At 43.7% G+C, this 22,454-nt stretch overlaps 1 protein-coding gene across 1 annotated transcript; it reads left to right on the top strand.

Moving 5' to 3' along the window:
* The first annotated feature begins 6,434 nt into the window (after positions 1–6,434).
* On the top strand, positions 6,435–9,010 carry LOC135517134 (carbohydrate sulfotransferase 2-like). Its single transcript, XM_064941169.1, has one exon. It carries the CDS (start codon positions 7,134–7,136, stop codon positions 8,529–8,531), a length of 1,398 nt encoding a protein of 465 aa, XP_064797241.1. The 5' UTR covers positions 6,435–7,133; the 3' UTR covers positions 8,532–9,010.
* The last annotated feature ends 13,444 nt before the right edge of the window (positions 9,011–22,454 follow it).

Consider the following 22,454-nt stretch of genomic DNA (forward strand, 5'->3'; position numbering starts at 1 on the left):
GAAATGCAATGAAATACACTGCATCTCAGTGCAAGAGACATCACTATACTACCTGGTTCGAATCCAGGCCGTGTCACATCTGGCTGTGATTGGGAGTCCCATAGAGTGGCACACAATTGGCCCAGCGTCGACGGGTTTCGGCCGGACTAGGACGTCATTGTAAATAAGAATTTGTTCATAACTGGCTTGCCTGGTTAAATAAAGGTTAAATATTTTAAAAAATATGTATATATTAGATCAATATAATAACACTGTGTGTAGGAGCAGCGTAACGTTGAGGACATAATGTAACTACAGATAAATGTCACTTTTAAATCACATAAGTCTAAATACTGCACTGTCACGACTTCCGCAGAACTCTAGCCATCGACGATCCACCCTTCGTTTTCCATTTGTTTTGTCTTGTCTTCCCACACACCTGGTTCCAATTCCATACTTACATGTTGTGTATTTAACCCTCGGTTTCCCCCATATCCTTGTCCAGAATTGTTTGTTGTAGTGTTTGTGCACGTTATGTCTGGCGTGCGAAGGTTTTCCACCCCCCCACCCCCCATTGTATATATTTATTGATTTTTGTTCACTGTGATTTTATTATTAAACTGCACCGTTGTAACACGGTCTTTGCTTTCCTGTGCCTGACTTCTCTGCCGCCAGCACGCACTCATTACACTGCACCATTTAATACAAGACAGCCTTTAGGTAATGGACATGCTATTGTACCATTTAACCCAGGAAGACTAGGGATACATGATGGTCAAATTACACTGTGCTATGATTTATGGTGCACACACATGCATCTTGGGTGTATTTCATGTAAAAGGTGTTTATTTTTCTAGTCTGGGCAAACATATTCTGTGGAATAATTGTAGGCCTAGTTCTGGAGAACAAAGAATACATTTCACAATGAATCAATTCAGTTTCTTCATCTTATTTTTTCTATAAAAAAACAAGCAGATGGCAATCTTTGCAAAGCAACTGCAGAACACACAGTGAGCAGTGACTATATCCAAAAGCCTAGAGTAATGAAAGTAAACACTTACCATGAGGAAATCCATTAAGGAAAAGAGTAGCCTAACACTGACCTAAAATCAATCTATATAATCTTGAGACTTCTGCAGGACTTTTTTGACTCCCAATAGAGATGCTCAAACCTCCCCCTTCGTGGCTTCCATTGTTCTAATAATACATGAATTTACACAAGTAAAAAGATGATGTTCAGTCTGTTGAACATTTGGGTGACCTTATACATATGGGTTTATCGCTTCCCAGCTCTGTCAATTCCATGCTGACAGCCATCGCATATTACCGGGGATTCCAATTTGCCTGGTGAGGGAAAGGATAGGTCAGGATTGGTTGTTCACTTAGTGGGTTGACCGGCTCTCAACGGGAACTGCTTATTGCCTACCGTTAAACCGGGTCTAGAGTAACCTTTTGAGACTGTGGGCAAAACAAATGAATGTCACGGGAGCTATCGGTTACTTAAATGAGAAGGAAAGACATGGTAGAGAGACACATGATTTTATAATATGAATGACTGACATTGAATGTATGCTATTGTCTGTTCTCTCTGACAATAAAACAAAACACCCCCCCCCCAAAAAAAAAAATTGAAACAAAACATCTGATTTGAAAAATAGTGCCACACATACTTGATAAGAAGCAATGTAACTTTGAAACTAGTATCATGTAGTAGCCTAAACCTATCGATGTTACATTGAACTGGGTGAATGGAATATGAATGACTGTCATCCAATATGCTGTAATAGAAATAAGGACATGCTCATGAGAAGAATAAATCATCCTCCCTCATCTTAAACGCCACCAACCACATCACTGTAAGTAAAAATATTTAAAATTACTACTTATGTAGTTTTTGGGGGTTATCTGTACTTTACATTACTATTTATATATTTGACAACTTTTACTCCACTACATTCATAAAGAAAAGAATGCACTTTATACTCTATACATTTTCCCTGATAACCAAAAGTACTCGTTACATTTTGAATGTTTAATAGGACAGGGACATTGTCAAATTTAGGCACTAATGAAAGAGAACATCTCTGGTCATCCCTGATGCCTCTGATCTGGTGGACTCACAAAACAGAGAACATCCCTGGTCATCCCTACTGCCTCTGATCTGGTGGACTCACAAAACAGAGAACATCCCTGGTCATCCCTACTGCCTCTGATCTGGTGGACTCACAAAACAGAGAACATCCCTGGTCATCCCTACTGCCTCTGATCTGGTGGACTCACAAAACAGAGAACATCCCTGGTCATCCCTACTGCCTCTGATCTGGTGGACTCACTAAACAGAGAACATCCCTGGTCATCCCTACTGCCTTTGATCTGGTGGACTCACAAAACAGAGAACATCCCTGGTCATCCCTACTGCCTCTGATCTGGTGGACTCACTAAACAGAGAACATCCCTGGTCATCCCTACTGCCTCTGATCTGGTGGACTCACTAAACAGAGAACATCCCTGGTCATCCCTACTGCCTCTGATCTGGAGGACTCACTAAACAGAAAACCTCTCTGGTCATCCCTGCTGCCTCTGATCTGGAGGACTCACTAAACAGAGAACATCCCTGGTCATCCCTACTGCCTCTGATCTGGTGGACTCACAAAACAGAGAACATCCCTGGTCATCCCTACTGCCTCTGATCTGGTGGACTCACAAAACAGAGAACATCCCTGGTCATCCCTACTGCCTCTGATCTGGTGGACTCACTAAACAGAGAACATCCCTGGTCATCCCTACTGCCTTTGATCTGGTGGACTCACAAAACAGAGAACATCCCTGGTCATCCCTACTGCCTCTGATCTGGTGGACTCACTAAACAGAGAACATCCCTGGTCATCCCTACTGCCTCTGATCTGGTGGACTCACTAAACAGAGAACATCCCTGGTCATCCCTACTGCCTCTGATCTGGAGGACTCACTAAACAGAAAACCTCTCTGGTCATCCCTACTGCCTCTGATCTGGAGGACTCACTAAACAGAGAACATCCCTGGTCATAACTGCTGCCTCTGATCTGGTGGACTCACTAAACACAAATGCTTTGTTTGTAAATTATGTCTAAGTGTTAGAGTGTGCCCCTGTCCATCCATAAATTCAAAAAACAAGATAATTGTGCAGTGTGGTTTGTTTAATATCATATCATTGTTTAATATATTTAATATTTATACTTTTGATAGTTAAGTATATTTTTGCAATTACTTTTCAGATGTTGGCAAATGAGGATACCTAGTCAGTACAATTGAACGCATCCTCTGCATTTAACCCAACACCTCTGAATCAGAGAGGTGCGGGGTGGGGCTGCCATAATCGACATCCACGTCACCCAGAGAAGAGTGGGTTAACTGCCTTGCTCAGGGGCAGAACGACAGATTTGTTTCCTTGTCAGCTCGGGGATTCGACCCAGCAACCTTTCGGGAACTGACCCAACTCTCTAACCACTGGGTTACCTGCAGCCTGGAGTGTCAGAGTGCACTCAGAGTGCGCTCTGGGAGTTCTTAAATGCCCAGATTGTCAATTTGTTGTCAGGTTGTCCATTCATAAATTCAGAGCGTTTCGCTCTAGGAGCGTTCAGAGCGCACACTGGACGCTCTGGTCGAGGACTGGAGTTGATCCGAGCGTTCTGACCTCACGACAGCAGTCAAGTACCCTGGCTAAATTGGCTAGCTTGCTAGCTACTTCCAGGCACAAATGAGAGACTTTACTCGGACTATTTTACTCGCCCTAGCAGAAGTGGTTAGGCTGTTTTCATGTTGTCTAGAGCGTTGGTGTATGTTGCTGTGCTGCTGGCAACGATTTAATTACGTTTTTCCCCCTACGTTCACTGACACTGGCCATAATCACCAATGGTTGCGCGTTTGTAAATTCATAATTTAATCTGCGCTCTGATACACAGACGAGAGTGCTCTGAAATCGCACCCCTAAGTGCATTTAAAATAATTACTTTTAGACTTTTACTCAAGTAGTATTTTACTGGGTGTCTTTCACTTTTACTTGAGGCATCACCTTTTACTCAAGTGTGACAATTGGGTACATTTTCCATCACTACCTGTTTGTAACAGGCATCTAATGTTTGTGTATATTTCAGGCATCTGCATATTGTTTATATTGTCTATGCCAGCATTGCCTTAATTGCATGATTATTTATGCATCATATGTTTGTTTAGAGATTGTAATTGTATGGCATGTAGTTGATGCACATGCTACCACTGCGCGTTCATAGTTCGCGCTAGTGCTATGCCATAGCGAGTTCTAGAACTTAATAGAAGTTTCAGAGACCCTTCTTGGAGCTCGAGCATGTGCAGAATGATTTACGGCCTTCTGTCACCAGGGCAGATAAGACAAGATCTCCACCTGTCGGGGGAGAGTGGGCCATAAATCTAGCCCGTCAATAGTAATTAGTTTCTCTCTCTCTCTCTCCAAAGATATCTTTAAATACAGTACATATGTTTGTGTTGTTGTGTATGTGCTGCTATGTGAATATCCTTTCCTTCATGTTATATATTCCTATTGCTTGTGCAACTATATTAATACTGTCATATTTATCTTGCCTGAGGAGAACCACAAATCCATTCCTATGTATCACAAAGATCACTCTATGTGCGGTACTGACCAAGAGCCAATACAACTCTGGATGTGGGCACGTCTGACTTGTTTTATCCGGACAGCCTGTAGCGAGTCACAATCTGAACTATCAGCAGCTGAGCAGGCTAGCGGTTGAGGGCATTCACAGCCGAAAGCTCAGACGAGCTCCAGCTAGCTATTTTTACAGAAACAATGTAACAGATTTGTACTAATAGTTGCATAACAGTGCGCTAAGCAAGTCTATAATTGAATGGACTGGAGCTGTGTCAAGACAACGCTCTTACACTGTCAGAGGGAAACCAGATGCCCTTCCATTTCTATTACAACGGCATCATTCTCGACCATTGCTGTGAGATTTTGGGTACCTTTGAGTGGTAACACAACTAAAATCGGGGGAGGCACAACCTGGGCCAATTGTGCGCCGCCTTATGGGACTCCCAATCACGGCCGGTTATGATACAGCCTGCTGCGCCACTCGGGAGCCAAAGTCCACAAAGGCTCTTACTGTATGGTAACTGATTTCACATCAGCGTCACTACAGATCGCAGTGTATTTCCTTACATTCTCAACCTTTATGTTGCCTTTGCCAGTAAGCATGTAAATAACAGAATTAGATGAATTCACATGAAGAACAAAACAGTCACTGTGCAAAAAAAACAACAACCTGATTATACTACATGTACATGTGTTCATATAAGTTACTCCCGTAAACAATATGCAAAGAGGTCAACTGTACTTGGTATTGACCCCACCACTGGTGTCTGGGGTACTTGCTCATTAAGGGCCAGTTTCCAGACACAGATTAAGCTTCTACAATTGCCAGTGTAGTAACCCCCTACAATAGCCCAAGTGTAGCCTGTAGTATGTATGTTCACACCGAATAGACCATCAACAAATTAGAATTAGGTGACACCAATAATACAGACAAAAGAAATTGTAGGATATAACATGGGACAAAACATTATGTATTTAATCTTTATTTATGCTTTATTTAACTTGGCAAGTCAGTCAAAAACTCATTCTTATTTACAATGACGGCCGACCAGAAAGCAAAAGGCCTCCCGAGGGGGACGGGGGCTGGGATTCAAAATAAAACATGTATTCAATACAAATATAGGACAAAACGCACATCAGGACAAAATAGACACCAGAACACTACATAAAGAGAGACCTAAAGACAACCACAGCAACACATGACAACACAGCATGGCAGCAACACATGACAACACAGCATGGTAGCAACACAACATAACAATAACAATTACAGTAACATTTAGATAAAAAATATTAGCTATACTGTCGCAAGTAAGATATATAATTTATTTCTGTTAGAAATCTGGATCAGATGTAGGCCTATGTAAAGTAAAGTAAACATGCATTGACAATAACCAATCATAGGTGGCGACATCAACCGTGTATGAGCATGTAGTGTATTTTGCTTCCAAAAATCCCCAAACGTTGTCTCCCACAATGCTTTGGTTCGTACTTCAAGTTGCAGTTGTTGAGAAGCAACTGCCGAGATTTCCAGTCGACCGCAGTAGAACGTTCATGACCATTGATCACAATGTTGTTGTAAATGTCATGCAGTCGACATGTAGTCGCAAGTCGGACAAGTTGTATACACTTTCAAAGGCGATGACAGACATTGGTAAAGGTGATACGCTCGAACGCACCCATTGTTTTCAATTGTAGGCGTCTCCAGAGCGGTGCGTTGTTGACAGACGTGCGGAAGAGCCAAGGGCGCGACTCGCTAACCCAAATATCCTATCACGCTCCAATGGCGTCTGGGGGTGGGAGGGTCTTTCTATCTGTAGTCTCTGATTGAATCAGTCCAGTTTAAATTAGTTCTATATACAAACTACGGCACATCAGGAAGAAAGAAAATATATTTGGACGATTAGACTGCCCCTCTGGATATACTAGGGGACGTTTGGCAAAAGGAACCAAGAAGAAGTCGGAGAACGTAATTACTAACGTAGGCTTGTACTTGTGTGCTGTTGTTCAGTGGACCTACAGGCTCCATCCATACTGTGGCGAATCAGTTTTTAACTGCGCATAGATGCCTACGCTGAATGTTGTCAAGGAGGGCATACATTGTTTGAATGAAGGGATACTATTTTTGTTTTGATGGCAGGCCAACCGCAATAAGCACTGTAATACCCGCAATGGAAAAATGTTCATGGCATCGTTCTTTCACGTGAAGAGCCTTGCGCACTGCAGTAAAAGCAAGGCTGTGTTATCTTATTTTGGATTGCGAATTGGATTGGGATATCGAATATGTGTTACCTAACCCACTGGACACACACTAGTTGAATCAACGTTGTTTCCATGCAATTTCAATGAAATTACGTTGAACCAAGCTGTAGTACGCGGTGAATTAACGTCTATGCCCAGTGAAAACGATTTAACATTCGATTCGAGTACCAATTCCCACCAGAGATATTCAATAACCATATATCTTTGCCTATTGTAAATGTAATAAGTTTTCGCCCAGTGGTCAGAGCCACTCACTCCTAGGTTACAGATGAGAGGGAAACAATACCATCGACAACTGAAGTTGACAGCGCCTTGGGAGAATGATGCTGGCTACGGGAGAAAGCTCAGAACGCACAGGAATCATACCAAGATAATAGCTCAGCCCGGGATCGTGATGAAGGTGCTACGTAGAAAGCGGATTGTGTTGTTTATAGCCTATTTCTTGCTGCTAGTGCTGACCATGCTGAACTTGGCCAATTACAAATGGACTAAAGTGCCCCAGCAGTGCAATCACCAGATGAGGAGCGCTTCTTATCAAGCCAGGTCAGACATTCGGTTCCTCTACAGACCCTATCTGGCTAAGAAGAGACAGTTGGTCTATGTTCTGACCACATGGAGGTCTGGGTCCTCCTTTTTTGGGGAGCTGTTTAACCAACATCCTGAAGTGTTCTTCCTCTATGAACCCATGTGGCACATTTGGCAGAAGCTGTACCCGGGAGACGCTGTGTCTTTGCAAGGAGCAGCCAGGGACATGCTCAGCTCTTTATACCGCTGTGATCTCTCTGTGTTCCAGCTGTACAACAGCCCAGGTGGAAAGAACTTTACCTCCCTAGGACTCTTTGGGGCGTCCCTGAATAAGGTGGTGTGCTCCTACCCTCTGTGCTCCGCCTACAGGAAAGAGGTGGTGGGGATGGTGGACGATAAGGTGTGTAAAAAGTGTCCCCCTCAGAGCCTTAGACTACTGGAGGAGGAGTGCCTCAAGTACAGCACTATCGTTATTAAAGGGGTGCGTATCCTGGACGTGAACGTTCTAGCCCCCCTCATGGAGGACCCGTCGCTGGACGTGAAGGTCGTTCACCTGGTCAGGGACCCCCGGGCCGTGGCCAACTCCAGGATCAAGTCCCGACACGGGCTGATCCGGGAGAACCTGCAGGTGGTCCGCAGCAGGGACCCTAAGCTCCGCAGGATCCCCTTCGTCGACCCCAACCACAAAGCCAACAAGAAGGACGGCTCAGACTACCACTCCATCGGAGCCATGGAGGTGATCTGTGACCGCACCTCACGGAGCCTGAGGACGGCCTTAAACCCTCCCAGTTGGCTCAAAGGGAAGTACATGGCCGTGCGCTATGAGGACCTGGTGGAGAACCCTGTGAAGATCCTGAGGAACATCTACCGCTTCGCCAACCTCACCGCCAACCACGACATTGAGTCGTTTGCTCTGAACATGACAGGTGGGTCTAGTTCGTCCTCCAAGCCGTTCATAGTGTCCTCCAGGAACGCCACTCAGGCTGCCAGCGCATGGAGAACAGTGCTCAGCATCCAGCAGATCAAACAGGTGGAGGACTACTGTCATCACTCCATGGTTGTCCTGGGTTACGACAGAGTCAGGACGGCCGGGGAGGCCAAGGACCTCAGGAAGTCTTTACTCACGGTCTCCAAACTGTGACAGAAAAAACACATTCTTTTTTTTTTTTTCCCTTTTCCACCAAAGACTGAATTTAATGTACATTTTGCATCTAGTGCCGTTCAGTTAATTGTGGAAATTAAAACGCTTTGAATCATTGTTTTTTGAGGAAATCTACTTTTTTTTGGGCACATTGGAATGTATCTTATTTGTATTTTTCAGTTAAGTTGCAGACAGTTGTATTTGACAGGACCACTACTTGTCAGTTTGGACAACTGGATGTTATTGACAAATCAAGAAGAACTATGAACAATGACTTGAATATTGAAACTACAACTACGGAAACAAACAGTGTATGATTCGTATATATTGTTAAGAAAACACTTCAAACATTTTATTTTAAATGTTCCTTTAATCTGAGAAAATACTTGGTTTTCCAGTATCCATACTGTCTGTAAAAGTGAGAGAAAAAAATTGCACAAAAAATAGAAGCATTAATACATAAAAAAAATTAATTGTTTGAGCAGGTTATGTTACTTTGTGATTAATGGATGGACTCAGAGACAATCATTAAACTGGTCTGTTATAACTATAATGTTGCTCTAAGGAAGGTTTCAGGTTTATTAGTTATAACAGCGGAACATCCCAGATAAAGATTGATGTTGACACACTAGTAGTAAATCATGTCGACTCAGCAGTTGTGGAAGGATTTCTCATCGTGTCACTGAAAGTGTAGCCTGGGGTCATTTTACATGTTTTTACAGGACTTGATCTCTTTGATGCAAATAGGTGATTAAGCCAAACTGCTTTGAAAAAAAAGTCTGTTGCAGAAGCAGAGTGGCTCTAGCATCCCCTTTGAACAAAATAAAAACATTTCAGCATGTCTTGTCACAAGTTTGACCCATGTAACACAGGGATAGCTCATGACCAATGTCGTTTAATGGCACTTATGCTACAATTAAATCTGGAAAATAGAATAGATCATATAAAATCAATTTAACGTTTTACTGGGATAAATCAGGGTCACACAGAGTGTTTCTTGGTTAGTTTTAAACAAATCTAATTGGAAACAAAAGTATACACCTCACACACATGGTTATGGGCTTAAATAAAGAAGAAGACACCTGTAGCATATAGAGTTGAATGTATTTCATTTAGACTTTACTACGCCATATTACACTTTATATTACATTATAGAAGTCTGAAATATAACACAACTGTTTGACATAGAAACATCAGATTTTCTGTGTTATTTAAAAAAAAAACATTTTTTTTTTAATAATTATGGGATTATGAAAAATATTAGTAACATTCCAACCATGAGGCCACTAGGTCAGTTGACTGCAGGAAAGGGCTATGCGCCACTGTCATTAACACAGTGGTCATGGGTCTGGGTCCTTAACACAGTGGTTATGGGTCTGGGTCCTTAACACAGTGGTTATGGGTCTGGGTCCTTAACACAGTGGTTATGGGTCTGGGTCCTTAACACACTGGTCATGGGTCCTTAACACACTGGTCATGGGTCCTTAACACACTGGTTATGGGTCCTTAACACAGTGGTTATGGGTCCTTAACACAGTGGTCATGGGTCCTTAACACACTGGTCATGGGTCTGGGTCCTTAACACACTGGTCATGGGTCCTTAACCCAGTGGTCATGGGTCTGGGTCCTTAACACACTGGTCATGGGTCTGGGTCCTTAACACAGTGGTTATGGGTCTGGGTCCTTAACACACTGGTCATGGGTCTGGGTCCTTAACACACTGGTCATGGGTCTGGGTCCTTAACACACTGGTCATGGGTCTGGGTCCTTAACACACTGGTCATGGGTCTGGGTCCTTAACACACTGGTCATGGATCTGGGTCCTTAACACAGTGGTTATGGGTCCTTAACACAGTGGTTATGGGTCCTTAACACAGTGGTTATGGGTCTGGGTCCTTAACACACTGGTCATGGGTCCTTAACACACTGGTCATGGGTCCTTAACACACTGGTTATGGGTCCTTAACACAGTGGTTATGGGTCCTTAACACAGTGGTCATGGATCCTTAACACACTGGTCATGGGTCTGGGTCCTTAACACAGTGGTTATGGGTCTGGGTCCTTAACACACTGGTCATGGGTCTGGGTCCTTAACACACTGGTCATGGGTCTGGGTCCTTAACACACTGGTCATGGGTCTGGGTCCTTAACACACTGGTCATGGGTCTGGGTCCTTAACACACTGGTCATGGGTCTGGGTCCTTAACACAGTGGTTATGGGTCCTTAACACAGTGGTTATGGGTCCTTAACACAGTGGTTATGGGTCCTTAACACACTGGTCATGGGTCTGGGTCCTTAACACAGTGGTCATGGGTCTGGGTCCTTAACACAGTGGTCATGGGTCTGGGTCCTTAACACAGTGGTGATGGGTCTGGGTCCTTAACACACTGGTCATGGGTCTAGGTCCTTAACACACTGGTCATGGGTCTGGGTCCTTAACACACTGGTCATGGGTCTGGGTCCTTAACACAGTGGTTATGGGTCTGGGTCCTTAACACAGTGGTCATGGGTCCTTAACACACTGGTCATGGGTCTGGGTCCTTAACACACTGGTCATGGGTCTGGGTCCTTAACACAGTGGTTATGGGTCCTTAACACAGTGGTTATGGGTCCTTAACACAGTGGTTATGGGTCCTTAACACAGTGGTTATTGGTCCTTAACACACTGGTCATGGGTCCTTAACACAGTGGTTATGGGTCTGGGTCCTTAACACAGTGGTTATGGGTCCTTAACACAGTGGTTATGGGTCCTTAACACAGTGTTATGGGTCCTTAACACAGTGGTTATGGGTCCTTAACACACTGGTCATGGGTCTGGGTCCTTAACACAGTGGTCATGGGTCTGGGTCCTTAACACAGTGGTCATGGGTCTGGGTCCTTAACACACTGGGTCATGGGTCTAGGTCCTTAACACACTGGTCATGGGTCTGGGTCCTTAACACACTGGTCATGGGTCTGGGTCCTTAACACAGTGGTCATGGGTCCTTAACACACTGGTCATGGGTCTGGGTCCTTAACACACTGGTCATGGGTCTGGGTCCTTAACACAGTGGTCATGGGTCCTTAACACACTGGTCATGGGTCTGGGTCCTTAACACACTGGTCATGGGTCTGGGTCCTTAACACAGTGGTTATGGGTCCTTAACACAGTGGTTATGGGTCCTTAGCACAGTGGTTATGGGTCTGGGTCCTTAACACAGTGGTCATGGGTCCTTAACACACTGGTCATGGGTCTGGGTCCTTAACACACTGGTCATGGGTCTGGGTCCTTAACACAGTGGTTATGGGTCCTTAACACAGTGGTTATGGGTCCTTAACACAGTGGTTATGGGTCCTTAACACACTGGTCATGGGTCCTTAACACAGTGGTAATGGGTCCTTAGCACAGTGGTTATGGGTCTGGGTCCTTAACACAGTGGTTATGGGTCCTTAACACAGTGGTTATGGGTCCTTAACACAGTGGTTATGGGTCCTTAACACAGTGGTCATGGGTCCTTAACACAGTGGTCATGGGTCCTTAACACAGTGGTTATGGGTCCTTAACACAGTGGTCATGGGTCCTTAACACAGTGGTCATGGGTCTTGGTCCTTAACACAGTGGTCATGGGTCCTTAACACAGTGGTCATGGGTATAATATCCTTATCTTATCCTCTTACACTGTCAGAGAGACATTGTGCAGTTTCTTTGTAATTTCCCGAGTCTGGCTTGTCCCAAGGTAGCCTGGCTGCCTGTCTGCTTTTGCTCTCTTGTCAGCTCCTTATGAATGTTTCATACCGAACATGTTTGGCTTGACAATGACAGCAATGGAAATGGCAAGCGCAGAAACATCAGGGACCAGGCTTGCTACAATTAGATCTTGCAAATAGAATATAATACAATATTAATTTAAGGAATTGTATAGTAAAGGTATACAAGCATTGTTGTCCTCAAGGAAAAGAGGGACGTGAAAGGTTATGAGTACACTGCAATTCTTTTCTTTTTATCCAGTTTTTTTTTATGGTAACTTACTGGCAGCCAGTTGACTGTAAGTCAATGTAAAACAATTAAAATAAGTAGAGTATGTTACTGTAAATTCCAAAGAAACATTGGTATACATTACTGTAAACTTGTTCTTTTTTTACAAGAACTTACAGGTAACTAGATGCCAGTAAGTGACTGTAAAAACAACAGGATGTTTTTAACGTGTTGGGCAGGCTATGGGTTTTGCCACATTCTGTATGGGTTATTACTGGTTAGACAGACAGTGTATATCATTGTAATACATGGACAATCTTAACATTAGGGCCTAAATGTACTTTGTTGGTCCGCTAGCCATTGTCAGGTAGATGAAAAAATATTCACTCAAGATTTTTTACCAGACAAAAATATTATATAAAAATACAGATGACCATACTTTGTAATGCATCTAAAACAATATATGTATTAGTAAGAAGTAATGTGGTACATTGCTACATTTATATGTAACTTCTAAATTGCACCTCGGCCGCCATGGCATTTCTCTTTAAAACATTTATATATTTATACTGTTACGTGCTGCTGTTGACTGTCAGGCAGTGAGCAAGCAGACTGTTACTGAGTGGTAGAGAGGGCCGGAGGTTTGTGTCTGTCGTGAGCGCTGCTTGAGAGAGCGCTTCAGCAGGCAGCTGCGGCACGGAGACAGAGCAGCAGGCAGCTGCGGCACGGAGACAGAGCAGCAGGCGCGTACGTCGTGCTAACTTTTTACCAGGTGTAGGTAAGGCTATTTAGATAGGTCGTTATGGAGACACCGATTTCCAGCACTTTCCCCTCCCCATAAAACATTAACGCGCTCGACCTGATATAACGTCAACAAAGCACTGGAAAACGAATTTAGGCGCACTCGAGAGCCTTAGATACATTCGTTCACAGATGGTTAATGTAAACTATTCTAGTGTTGAATTTAAACCGTATCAAGCGAATAGTTTTACGCAAGCTCACTTCTTGGGTCTCGAGCACTGCGCAGAATTAATTTGAAATTAAATTTATGGAACTCTCTCTCGTGCTTCCGTTATGGGATGAAGTCCACAATGAAACTAACTTTAAATGTGGAGAATGATATATTTGCATCTGTTTGGCCATCAAGTAGGCTATTAATTTATGTCATTGTAGGCTACTTAGCCTACCATTTGATACAATAAATATGTTGAAACGATTTCATTGGAGTCATTGTAAATCGATTTTGTACCACTTGTGTAGCCTACCTGGAGCTGGCAAATGGATTGAATAAATGGCCTATAACTTAATGTTTAGTTAATTCACTTGGACGTGATCAATTATGACCATGGTTACAGTTTTATCGCCAATATATCATTATCCACGTTTAATGTCAGTTTCATTGTGGACTGAAATGAAATGAGATATGTCCTATCAGGGCTTATAGGCTACCTGCAACTTGCTCAGCAAACCTTGGCAAAGTTGAATTTGCAATTGATAAAGCCAGATTTTAGTCTGTAGCCTATTGAAACATCAAGTCAATCTCGCAAATTTGCCCTTTGCAGTCTTAACAGCTGGCACATAATAACAGCACAATTGTCAGAAAATAGTTTGACATTCATTTTTTTTAAATGAATTCCTCCAAGTTGCTCAGTGATTTCGAGATCCTCTGTCCAACTTTATTCACTCAAGCTCTCCTGTTGAAAATATATATATAGTTATGCACATGCTCAAAAGAGATTTATTTACAATTATAAACCGGGTTTGTGCCCCGAATGCTCAAACCAGGCAGGTAGCCTAGTGGTTAGAGCGTTGGACTACTAACCTGAAATGTTGCAAGATTGAATCTCTGAGCTGACAAGGTGAAAATATGTTGTCCTGCCCCTGAACAATGCAATTAACCCACTGTTCCTAGGCCGTCATTGAAATTAAGAATTTGTTTGTAACTGACTTGCCTAGTTAAATAAAGGTACACAAATAAAAATTAATTGCCGATTGGCTGACAGTGGTATTATATCAGACCATATGAAAAGGAGAGCCTCACACTCTAGGAGCTCAGATGCAATCATTTATAACCAACGTTTGGACAGACAAGCTGTCTTCATCAGGATATAATGATACACACTGCGGGTCTCCAATTTATATAGTTTGAAAGGACACACAGGCGTCTGTCATCATGGCCGGTTGTGGCTTGATTTCATTGGTTAATTTACAGATATAGACAGAACATATACAAATCATGAATGGATAACACATGACCATAGATACAATGTGGCTACATAGACCTACACACATTTACAATGAATAGCAACATCACAAGAATCACAATAATGGCTTCAGATCAAAGTCTACGTTGAGACCCGGAGGGAGCAAGGTTCTTCAAATTAGAGATCCAGGCGACCTCTCGTTTGAAAAATAAATTGTCAAGGTCACCCAGTCCTAGGGAGGGTGACGTGTTCGATGCCGTTTATTGGAAAGGGACGAAATAGAGTGGTTCTCTTCCAAAAAAGTGTGACACGACTTGGTACGTGGAGTTTTTCGTACTTTATGCTATGATGCTCAGAGATTATTAATTTTAATTTGTGCTTCGTTTTACCCACATTGTGTTACCCACATTGTGTTTCCCACATTGTGTTACCCACATCGTTTTACCCACATCATTTTACCCACAGTGTGTTACCCACATCGTGTTACCCACATTGTGTTACCCACATCGTTTTACCCACATCGTGTTACCCACAGTGTGTTACCCACATTGTGTTACCCACAGTGTGTTACCCACATCGTGTTACCCACATTGTTTTACCCACATTGTTTTACCCACATTGTGTTACCCACATTGTGTTTCCCACATTGTGTTACCCACATCGTTTTACCCACATCGTGTTATCCACATCGTTTTACCCACATCGTGTTACCCACATTGTGTTACCCACATTGTGTTACCCACATCGTTTTACCCACATCGTGTTACCCACATCGTGTTACCCACATCGTGTTACCCACATTGTTTTACCCACATCGTTTTACCCACATTGTTTTACCCACATCATTTTACCCACAGTGTGTTACCCACAGTGTGTTACCCACAGTGTGTTACCCACATCGTTTTACCCACATCGTGTTACCCACATCGTTTTACCCACATCGTGTTACCCACATTGTGTTACCCACATCGTTTACCCACATCGTTTTACCCGCATCGTGTTACCCACATTGTGTTACCCACATCGTTTTACCCACATCGTTTTACCCACATTGTGTTACCCACATTGTGTTACCCACATCGTTTTACCCACATTGTGTTACTCACATTGTGTTACCCACATCGTTTTACCCACATTGTGTTACCTACATAGTTTTACCCACATTTTGTTACCCACATCGTTTTACCCACAGTGTATTACCCACATCGTTTTACCCACAGTGTGTTACCCACATCGTTTTACCTACATCGTGTTACCCACATCGTGTTACCCACATCGTTTTACCCACAGTGTGTTACCCACATCGTTTTACCCACGTCGTTTCACCCACAGTGTGTTACCCACATCGTTTTACCTACATCGTGTTACCCACATCGTGTTACCCACATCGTTTTACCCACAAGGACAGGTTCTAAGATAAATCCCTGCCTTAGTGGTGATAACACGTTTGATTGGGATCTGTTTCCAGGTTTGAGGACGTTTGAAGGCTCTACATTTGTAAGTGCCATTGCATTGAGCACAGCCATTATACTTGTAGTTTCCATCCGGGTAGAGATATATGACGGGTATACCACGGGTATGACAAAAATTATCTTTTTTTCCCAGTTCTAATTACATTGGCAACCAGTTTATTATAGCAATAAGGCACCCCGGGGGGTTGTGGTATATGGCCAATATAGAATGGCTAACGGTTGTATCCAGGCACTCAGCGTTGCCTCGTGCTTAAGAACAGCCCTTAGCCGTGGTATATTGGCCATATGCCACCCCCACTTGTGCCTTATTGCGTAATCATAGTAGTCAAATGGGTTAAATCGACATTCATTGATGGAAAATGATCTGTTGAGTTTAATATTTAATTTAATCTTTATTTAACTAGGCAAGTCAGTTAAGAACAAATTCTTATTTTCAATGACGGCCTAGGAACAGTGGGTTAACTGCCTGTTCAGGGGCAGAACGACAGATTTGTACCTTGTCAGCTCAGGGGTTTTGAACTTGCAACCTTTTGGTTACCAGTCCAACACTCTAACCACTAGGCTACCCTGCCGCCCCAATAAGGGCAAATGATCTGTTGAGTTTAATAAGGGCAAATTATATTTTCTCTTTTGGCATATTCAAATGCCTTTATTACGTCATGTCATAGCTCGCAATAATTATTATTTTGATGAAAAACGAATCTTGTTTCTAACATCGTTACAGGTTACGTCGATATTCCATCGCGATTAGCTCAGTAACGTCGTCAAAAGGGTTTATTGTATAAATGCGGGAATCTCTTGGCTGTGCAAAAGAATAGCTAGTTTTCACGCCTTTTTGTGTTACGTCCGTCGTCGAATGAATGAGACCAAAGAGCAGCGTGGAAAGTGTTTGTGATATTTAATACTGAAAACATTAACGAATGTAACGTTCTGAAGGCTACAAAGTAACTGTACAAAAACAAGATCCCACAAACTCAGGTGGAGAACAGGCTGCCTAAGTATGATTCCCAATCAGAGACAACGATAGACAGCTGCCTCTGATTGGGAATCATACCCGGCCAACAAAGAAATAGAACACATAGATTTTCCCACCCAAGTCACACCCTGGCCTAACCAAATTGAGAAATAAACAGGCTCTCCAAGGTCAGGGTGTGACATTTTGGGCAGGTTTTGAGTGGTCATAGGGTTGGACATTTTAGCTAGACCTGTTAACCCGGGTGTGTGTGTGTTTGTGTATGTGTGTGTGTGTGTGTGTGTGTGTGTGTGTGTTGTGTGTGTGTGTGTGTGTGTGTGTGTGTGTGTGTGTGTGTGTGTGTGTGTGTGTGTGTGTGTGTGTGTGTGTGTGTGTGTGTGTGTGTGTGTGTGTGTTTGTGTGTGTGTTTGTGTGTGTGTGTGTTTGTGTGTGTGTGTGTGCGTGTGTGTGCGTGTGTGTGCGTGTGTGTGTGTGTGTGTGTGTGTGTGTGTGTGTGTGTGTGTGTGTGTGTGTGTGTGTGGGAGATTTTGGATCTGAGTAGGGTGTCTGTTCGGAAACAATGTAAATAGCCAAGAAACACGAGGACAAAGGCTCACTTTGTAGACTTTCAAGTGAATGAGACACAATTGAATCTATCAACAGCACACTCAGTGAGCACAGCTACCATGCCAGGCAGTGTTTCTGCGCGAGGTGGGATATAGGATTCGTATTTCTTTGTGCGATTAGCAGCTATGAAACAAGTATTTTGAAAACAGCTACAGCTGAATGATTCTAACCCGAACTCACATGTGCTCATACTTGACTTTTGACTATATTCAGTCTGAGGTCCTGAGCGCTCTGGAGCAGGTTTTCACCAAGGATCTCTATGTGCTTTGCTCTGTTCATCTTTCCCCTGATCATGACTAGTCTCCCAGTCCCTGCTGTTGACAAACATCCCCACAGCATGATGCTGCCACCACCATGCTTCACCGTAGGGATGGTGCCAGGTTTCCTCCAAACGTGATGCTTGGCATTCAGGCCAAATAGTTCCATGTTGGTTTCATCAGATGAGAGAATCTTTAGGTGCCTTTTGGCAAACTCCAAGCGGGCTGTCATGTACCTTTTACTGAGGTGTGGCTTCCGTCTGGCCACTCTACCATAACGTTCTGATTGGTGGAGTGCTGCAGAGATGGTTGTCCTTCTGGAATGTTCTCCAAACTCCACAGAGGAACTCTGGAGCTCTGTCAGAGTGACCATTGGGTTATTGGTCACCTCCCTGACCAAGTCCCTTCTCCCCCGATTGCTCAGTTTGTCCGGGCGGCCAGCTGTAGGAAGAACCTTGGTGGTTCCAAACCTCTTCCATTGATGGAGGCCACTGTGTTCTTGGGGATCTTCAATGCTGCAGAAACGTTTTGGTACCCTTCACCAGATCTGTGCCTCAACACATTCCTGTCTCAGAGCTCTATGGACAATTCCTTCGCCCTCATTGCTCGATCAGGGGAAAAAATGTAATTAAATACATTTTAGAATAAGGCTGTAATGAAAATGTGGAAAAAGTCAAGGGTTTTGAATACTTTCCGAATGCACTGTAAGATATATGTGTGTGTGTGTGTGTGTGTGTGTGTGTGTGTGTGTGTGTGTGTGTGTGTGTGTGTGTGTGTGTGTGTGTGTGTATATGACGTGTGTCTGTTAGAAGAGAGGAAGTTGTGAGGACTTTAAACTGTAGGTTCTCTACAGGTTGCAACATTGTAATAGATGATTAAAGTCTTAGTGGTCTTTTAATTGGTTAATCAGCTTCAATCATTGAGACACAGGAACAAGGAGGGAGACTGCCAGAGCCTACAGAGTTACTGGTACAAGACACTGAGAGACATCTCCCTTCTCATATCACAATAATTTTCAACATAATTATTTGCTTTTGAGAGCCTGCCTACGCTTCCTGCTTACGTTGGAAGAGGAACACTGTAAACAATACAAAAAATAAATAGATCTCTTTCTCCCACTGTGCCTCAGCCCTTGCAGAAACAATGACTTTGAATATTGTTCCCGCTTTAAAACCAACTAGCAGCAGAGTTCATAGAGATCCCCGGGTTCATAGAGATCCTCAGGTTCACAGAGATCAACGGGTTCACAGAGATCCTCGGGTTCACAGAGATCAACGGGTTCACAGAGATCCTCGGGTTCACAGAGATCCTCGGGTTCACAGACTTCCATCATGGTTTTACAATTCTCCAGAATGTGCAGAGAAAATGGGTTTACAGGTAGTCAGTCAGACAGACAGACAGACAGACAGACAGACAGACAGACAGACAGACAGACAGACAGACAGACAGACAGACAGACAGGTAGTCAGTCAGACAGACAGACAGACAGACAGACAGACAGACAGACAGACAGACAGGTAGTCAGTCAGACAGACAGACAGACAGACAGACAGACAGACAGACAGACAGACAGACAGACAGACAGACAGACAGACAGACAGTCAGTCAGTCAGACAGACAGACAAGGCTTTAGGCATTGTGCTGTTCTGGCTCGTTTCCCTGACTCTCTAAATACATAACGTAATGAAACATTCCTGCCCCCTGTCTGCTGGTTTTTATCAATAATAAAAGGCTCTAAATCTAATAACCAATTAGAAATATGGCACAAATGAAGACTCTGGAGTGTTGCTATGCGCTGGGAGGAGAGCTAGGCCAAGAGCAGAGATGCAGACAGAGTTTTAAATTTAAAAAACTAAAAAACCTAGGAGGAATTTGATGGAAAATAGAGAAGTACAGAGTTGCGTGGTACTAAAACCTGCTGTATTCTCTTTCAACTGATCAAGGATAAAACAGACAAAGAGGAACATTGCTCCCCTTGTGATGCCAGGCTGGGACAAACCTTCTCTCTGTGGACACCATAATGAATGTGTGGCTATGGGGAGCATCGGAGGGAGAGATCAACTTTCTGGCCTCTCACGCTGTGCTGTGGATGCAGTGGCAATATCTCAACAATTAACAGAGAAATATATCTGATCCCGTATGCTTCCTTAGGGCCATTTCACACGTTCCATTATTGTTATCAGCAACAACAACACCATCAATAATAATAATAATAATAACTTTCTTTGTGTGGTGCTTTTCAATGCAGGTAACAAAGAGCTTCACGTCACAAATTAATAAAAGAAAAGTACTGACAAAAACAAAACAAAAAAAAACAGGAGGAAGGAGAATGAAACAACATATCGAATTAAAATCTTACGTTGAAGTCATAGATTAAAAACGTCTTTATAAAAGTGTTTCTTCAGCAGGGATTTAAAAAGAGACTGAATCTACAAGGAGGAGAAATGATGGACACCATTCTGTGAGCTAACAGGATTTATTTATAACTGTCTGGAACGAGGGAGAGAGGGGGGTGGAGAGTGTAGAGGGAGAGACCGAGGAGAAAGATGGAGGGTAAAGGAGAGAAGAGTGGGGAGACGGAGGAGAGAGGGGCATGGGGGGGATTTATCTGTTCTGGAGGAGCATAGAGGGGGTGGGTTCATTTGTTCTAGAGGAGCATAGAGGGGGTTCATCTGTTCTAGAGGAGCATAGAGGGGGGGGGGTTCATCTGTTCTAGAGGTGCATAGAGGGGGGTTCATCTGTTCTATAGGAGCATAGAGGGGGTGGGTTCATCTGTTCTAGAGGAGCATAGAGGGGGGGGTTCATCTGTTCTAGAGGAGCATAGAGGGGGAGTTCATCTGTTCTAGAGGAGCATAAAGGGGGGTGGGGTTCATCTGTTCTAGAGGAGTATAGAGGGGGAGATCATCTCTTCTAGAGGAGCATAGAGGGGGGTGGAGTTCATATGTTCTAGAAGAGCATAGAGGGGGGTTCATCTGTTCTAGAGGTGCATAGAGGGGGGTTCATCTGTTCTAGAGGAGCATAGAGGGGGAGTTCATCTGTTCTAGAGGAGCATAGAGGGGGAGTTCATCTGTTCTAGAGGTGTATAGAGGGGGTGGGTTCATCTGTTCTAGAGGTGCATAGAGGGGGGGTTCATCTGTTCTAAAGGAGCATAGAGGGTGGTGGGGTTCATCTGTTCTAGAGGTGCATAGAGGGGGGGGTTCATCTGTTCTACAGGAGCATAGAGGGGGGAGTTCATCTGTTCTAGAGGAGCATAGAGGGGGTGGGGTTCATCTGTTCTAGAGGAGCATAGAGGGGGAGTTCATCTGTTCTAGAGGAGCATAGAGGGGGGTGGGGTTCATCTGTTCTAGAGGAGCATAGAGGGGGGGGTTCATCTGTTCTGGAGGAGCATAGAGGGGGGGGTTCATCTGTTCTAGAGGAGTATAGAGGGGGAGTTCATCTGTTCTAGAGGAGTATAGAGGGGGAGTTCATCTGTTCTAGAGGAGCATAGAGGGGGGGGTTCATCTGTTCTAGAGGAGCATAGAGGGGGAGTTCATCTGTTCTAGAGGAGCATAGAGGGGGGGGGTTCATCTGTTCTAGAGGAGCATAGAGGGGGTTCATCTGTTCTAGAGGTGCATAGGGGGGGGGGGTATTCTGTTCCAGACAGGCACCATAGCAGACAGCTATGCTAATCATAACAACAACCCCCTGCTGCTGCATAATTGCCTGTGTGTGTCTAGTGTGTGTCTAGTGTGTGTCTAGTGTGTGTGTGTTAAGTGTGTGTCTAGTGTGTGTCTAGTGTGTGTCTAGTGTGTGTCTAGTGTGTATTTGTGTGTATATGTGTCTGTGTGTCTAGTGTGTATTTGTGTGTGTGTGTATGTGTGTCTAGTATGTATTTGTGTGTGTGTCTAGTGTATATTTGTGTGTGCGTGTGTGTGTGTATGGATGTGTGTCGAATGTGTATTTGTGTATTTGTGTGTATAGTGTGTGTGTCTAATGTGTGTGTGTCTGTGTGTGTCTAGTGTGTGTGTGTGTAGTGTGTGTCTGTGTGTGTTTCTAGTGTGTGTGTGTGTGTGTGTGTGTGTGTGTGTGTGTGTGTGTGTGTATAGTGTGTGTGTGTGTGTGTGTGTCTGTGTGTGTGTGTATAGTGTGTGTGTCTCGTGTGTGTGTGTCTGTGTGTGTCTACTGTGCGTGCGTATGTGTGTGTGTGTCTAGTGTGTGTGTGTCTGTATGTGTCTAGTGTGTGTCTAGTGTGTGTGTGTATGTGTGTCTAGTGTGTATTTGTGTGTGTAGTGTGTGTGTCTAGTGTGTGTGTGTCTGTGTGTCTAGTGTGTACGTGTGTGTGTGTGTGTGTGTGTGTGTGTGTGTGTGTGTGTGTGTGTGTGTGTGTGTGTGTGTGTGTGTGTGTGTGTGTCTAGTGTGTGTGTTTCATATTGATGTGAGAGAAGGTGCTGAGCACATGCCTTGCTGCTTCAGCCA

Source organism: Oncorhynchus masou, chromosome 28 (genome assembly GCF_036934945.1).
Source record: "Oncorhynchus masou masou isolate Uvic2021 chromosome 28, UVic_Omas_1.1, whole genome shotgun sequence".
NCBI classification, from domain to species: domain Eukaryota; kingdom Metazoa; phylum Chordata; class Actinopteri; order Salmoniformes; family Salmonidae; genus Oncorhynchus; species Oncorhynchus masou.

What these genes read in the sequence shown, in the direction of transcription:
- LOC135517134 (XM_064941169.1), top strand. Translation starts at nt 7,134, where the DNA reads ATGAGAGGGAAACAATACCATCGACAACTGAAGTTGACAGCGCCTTGG.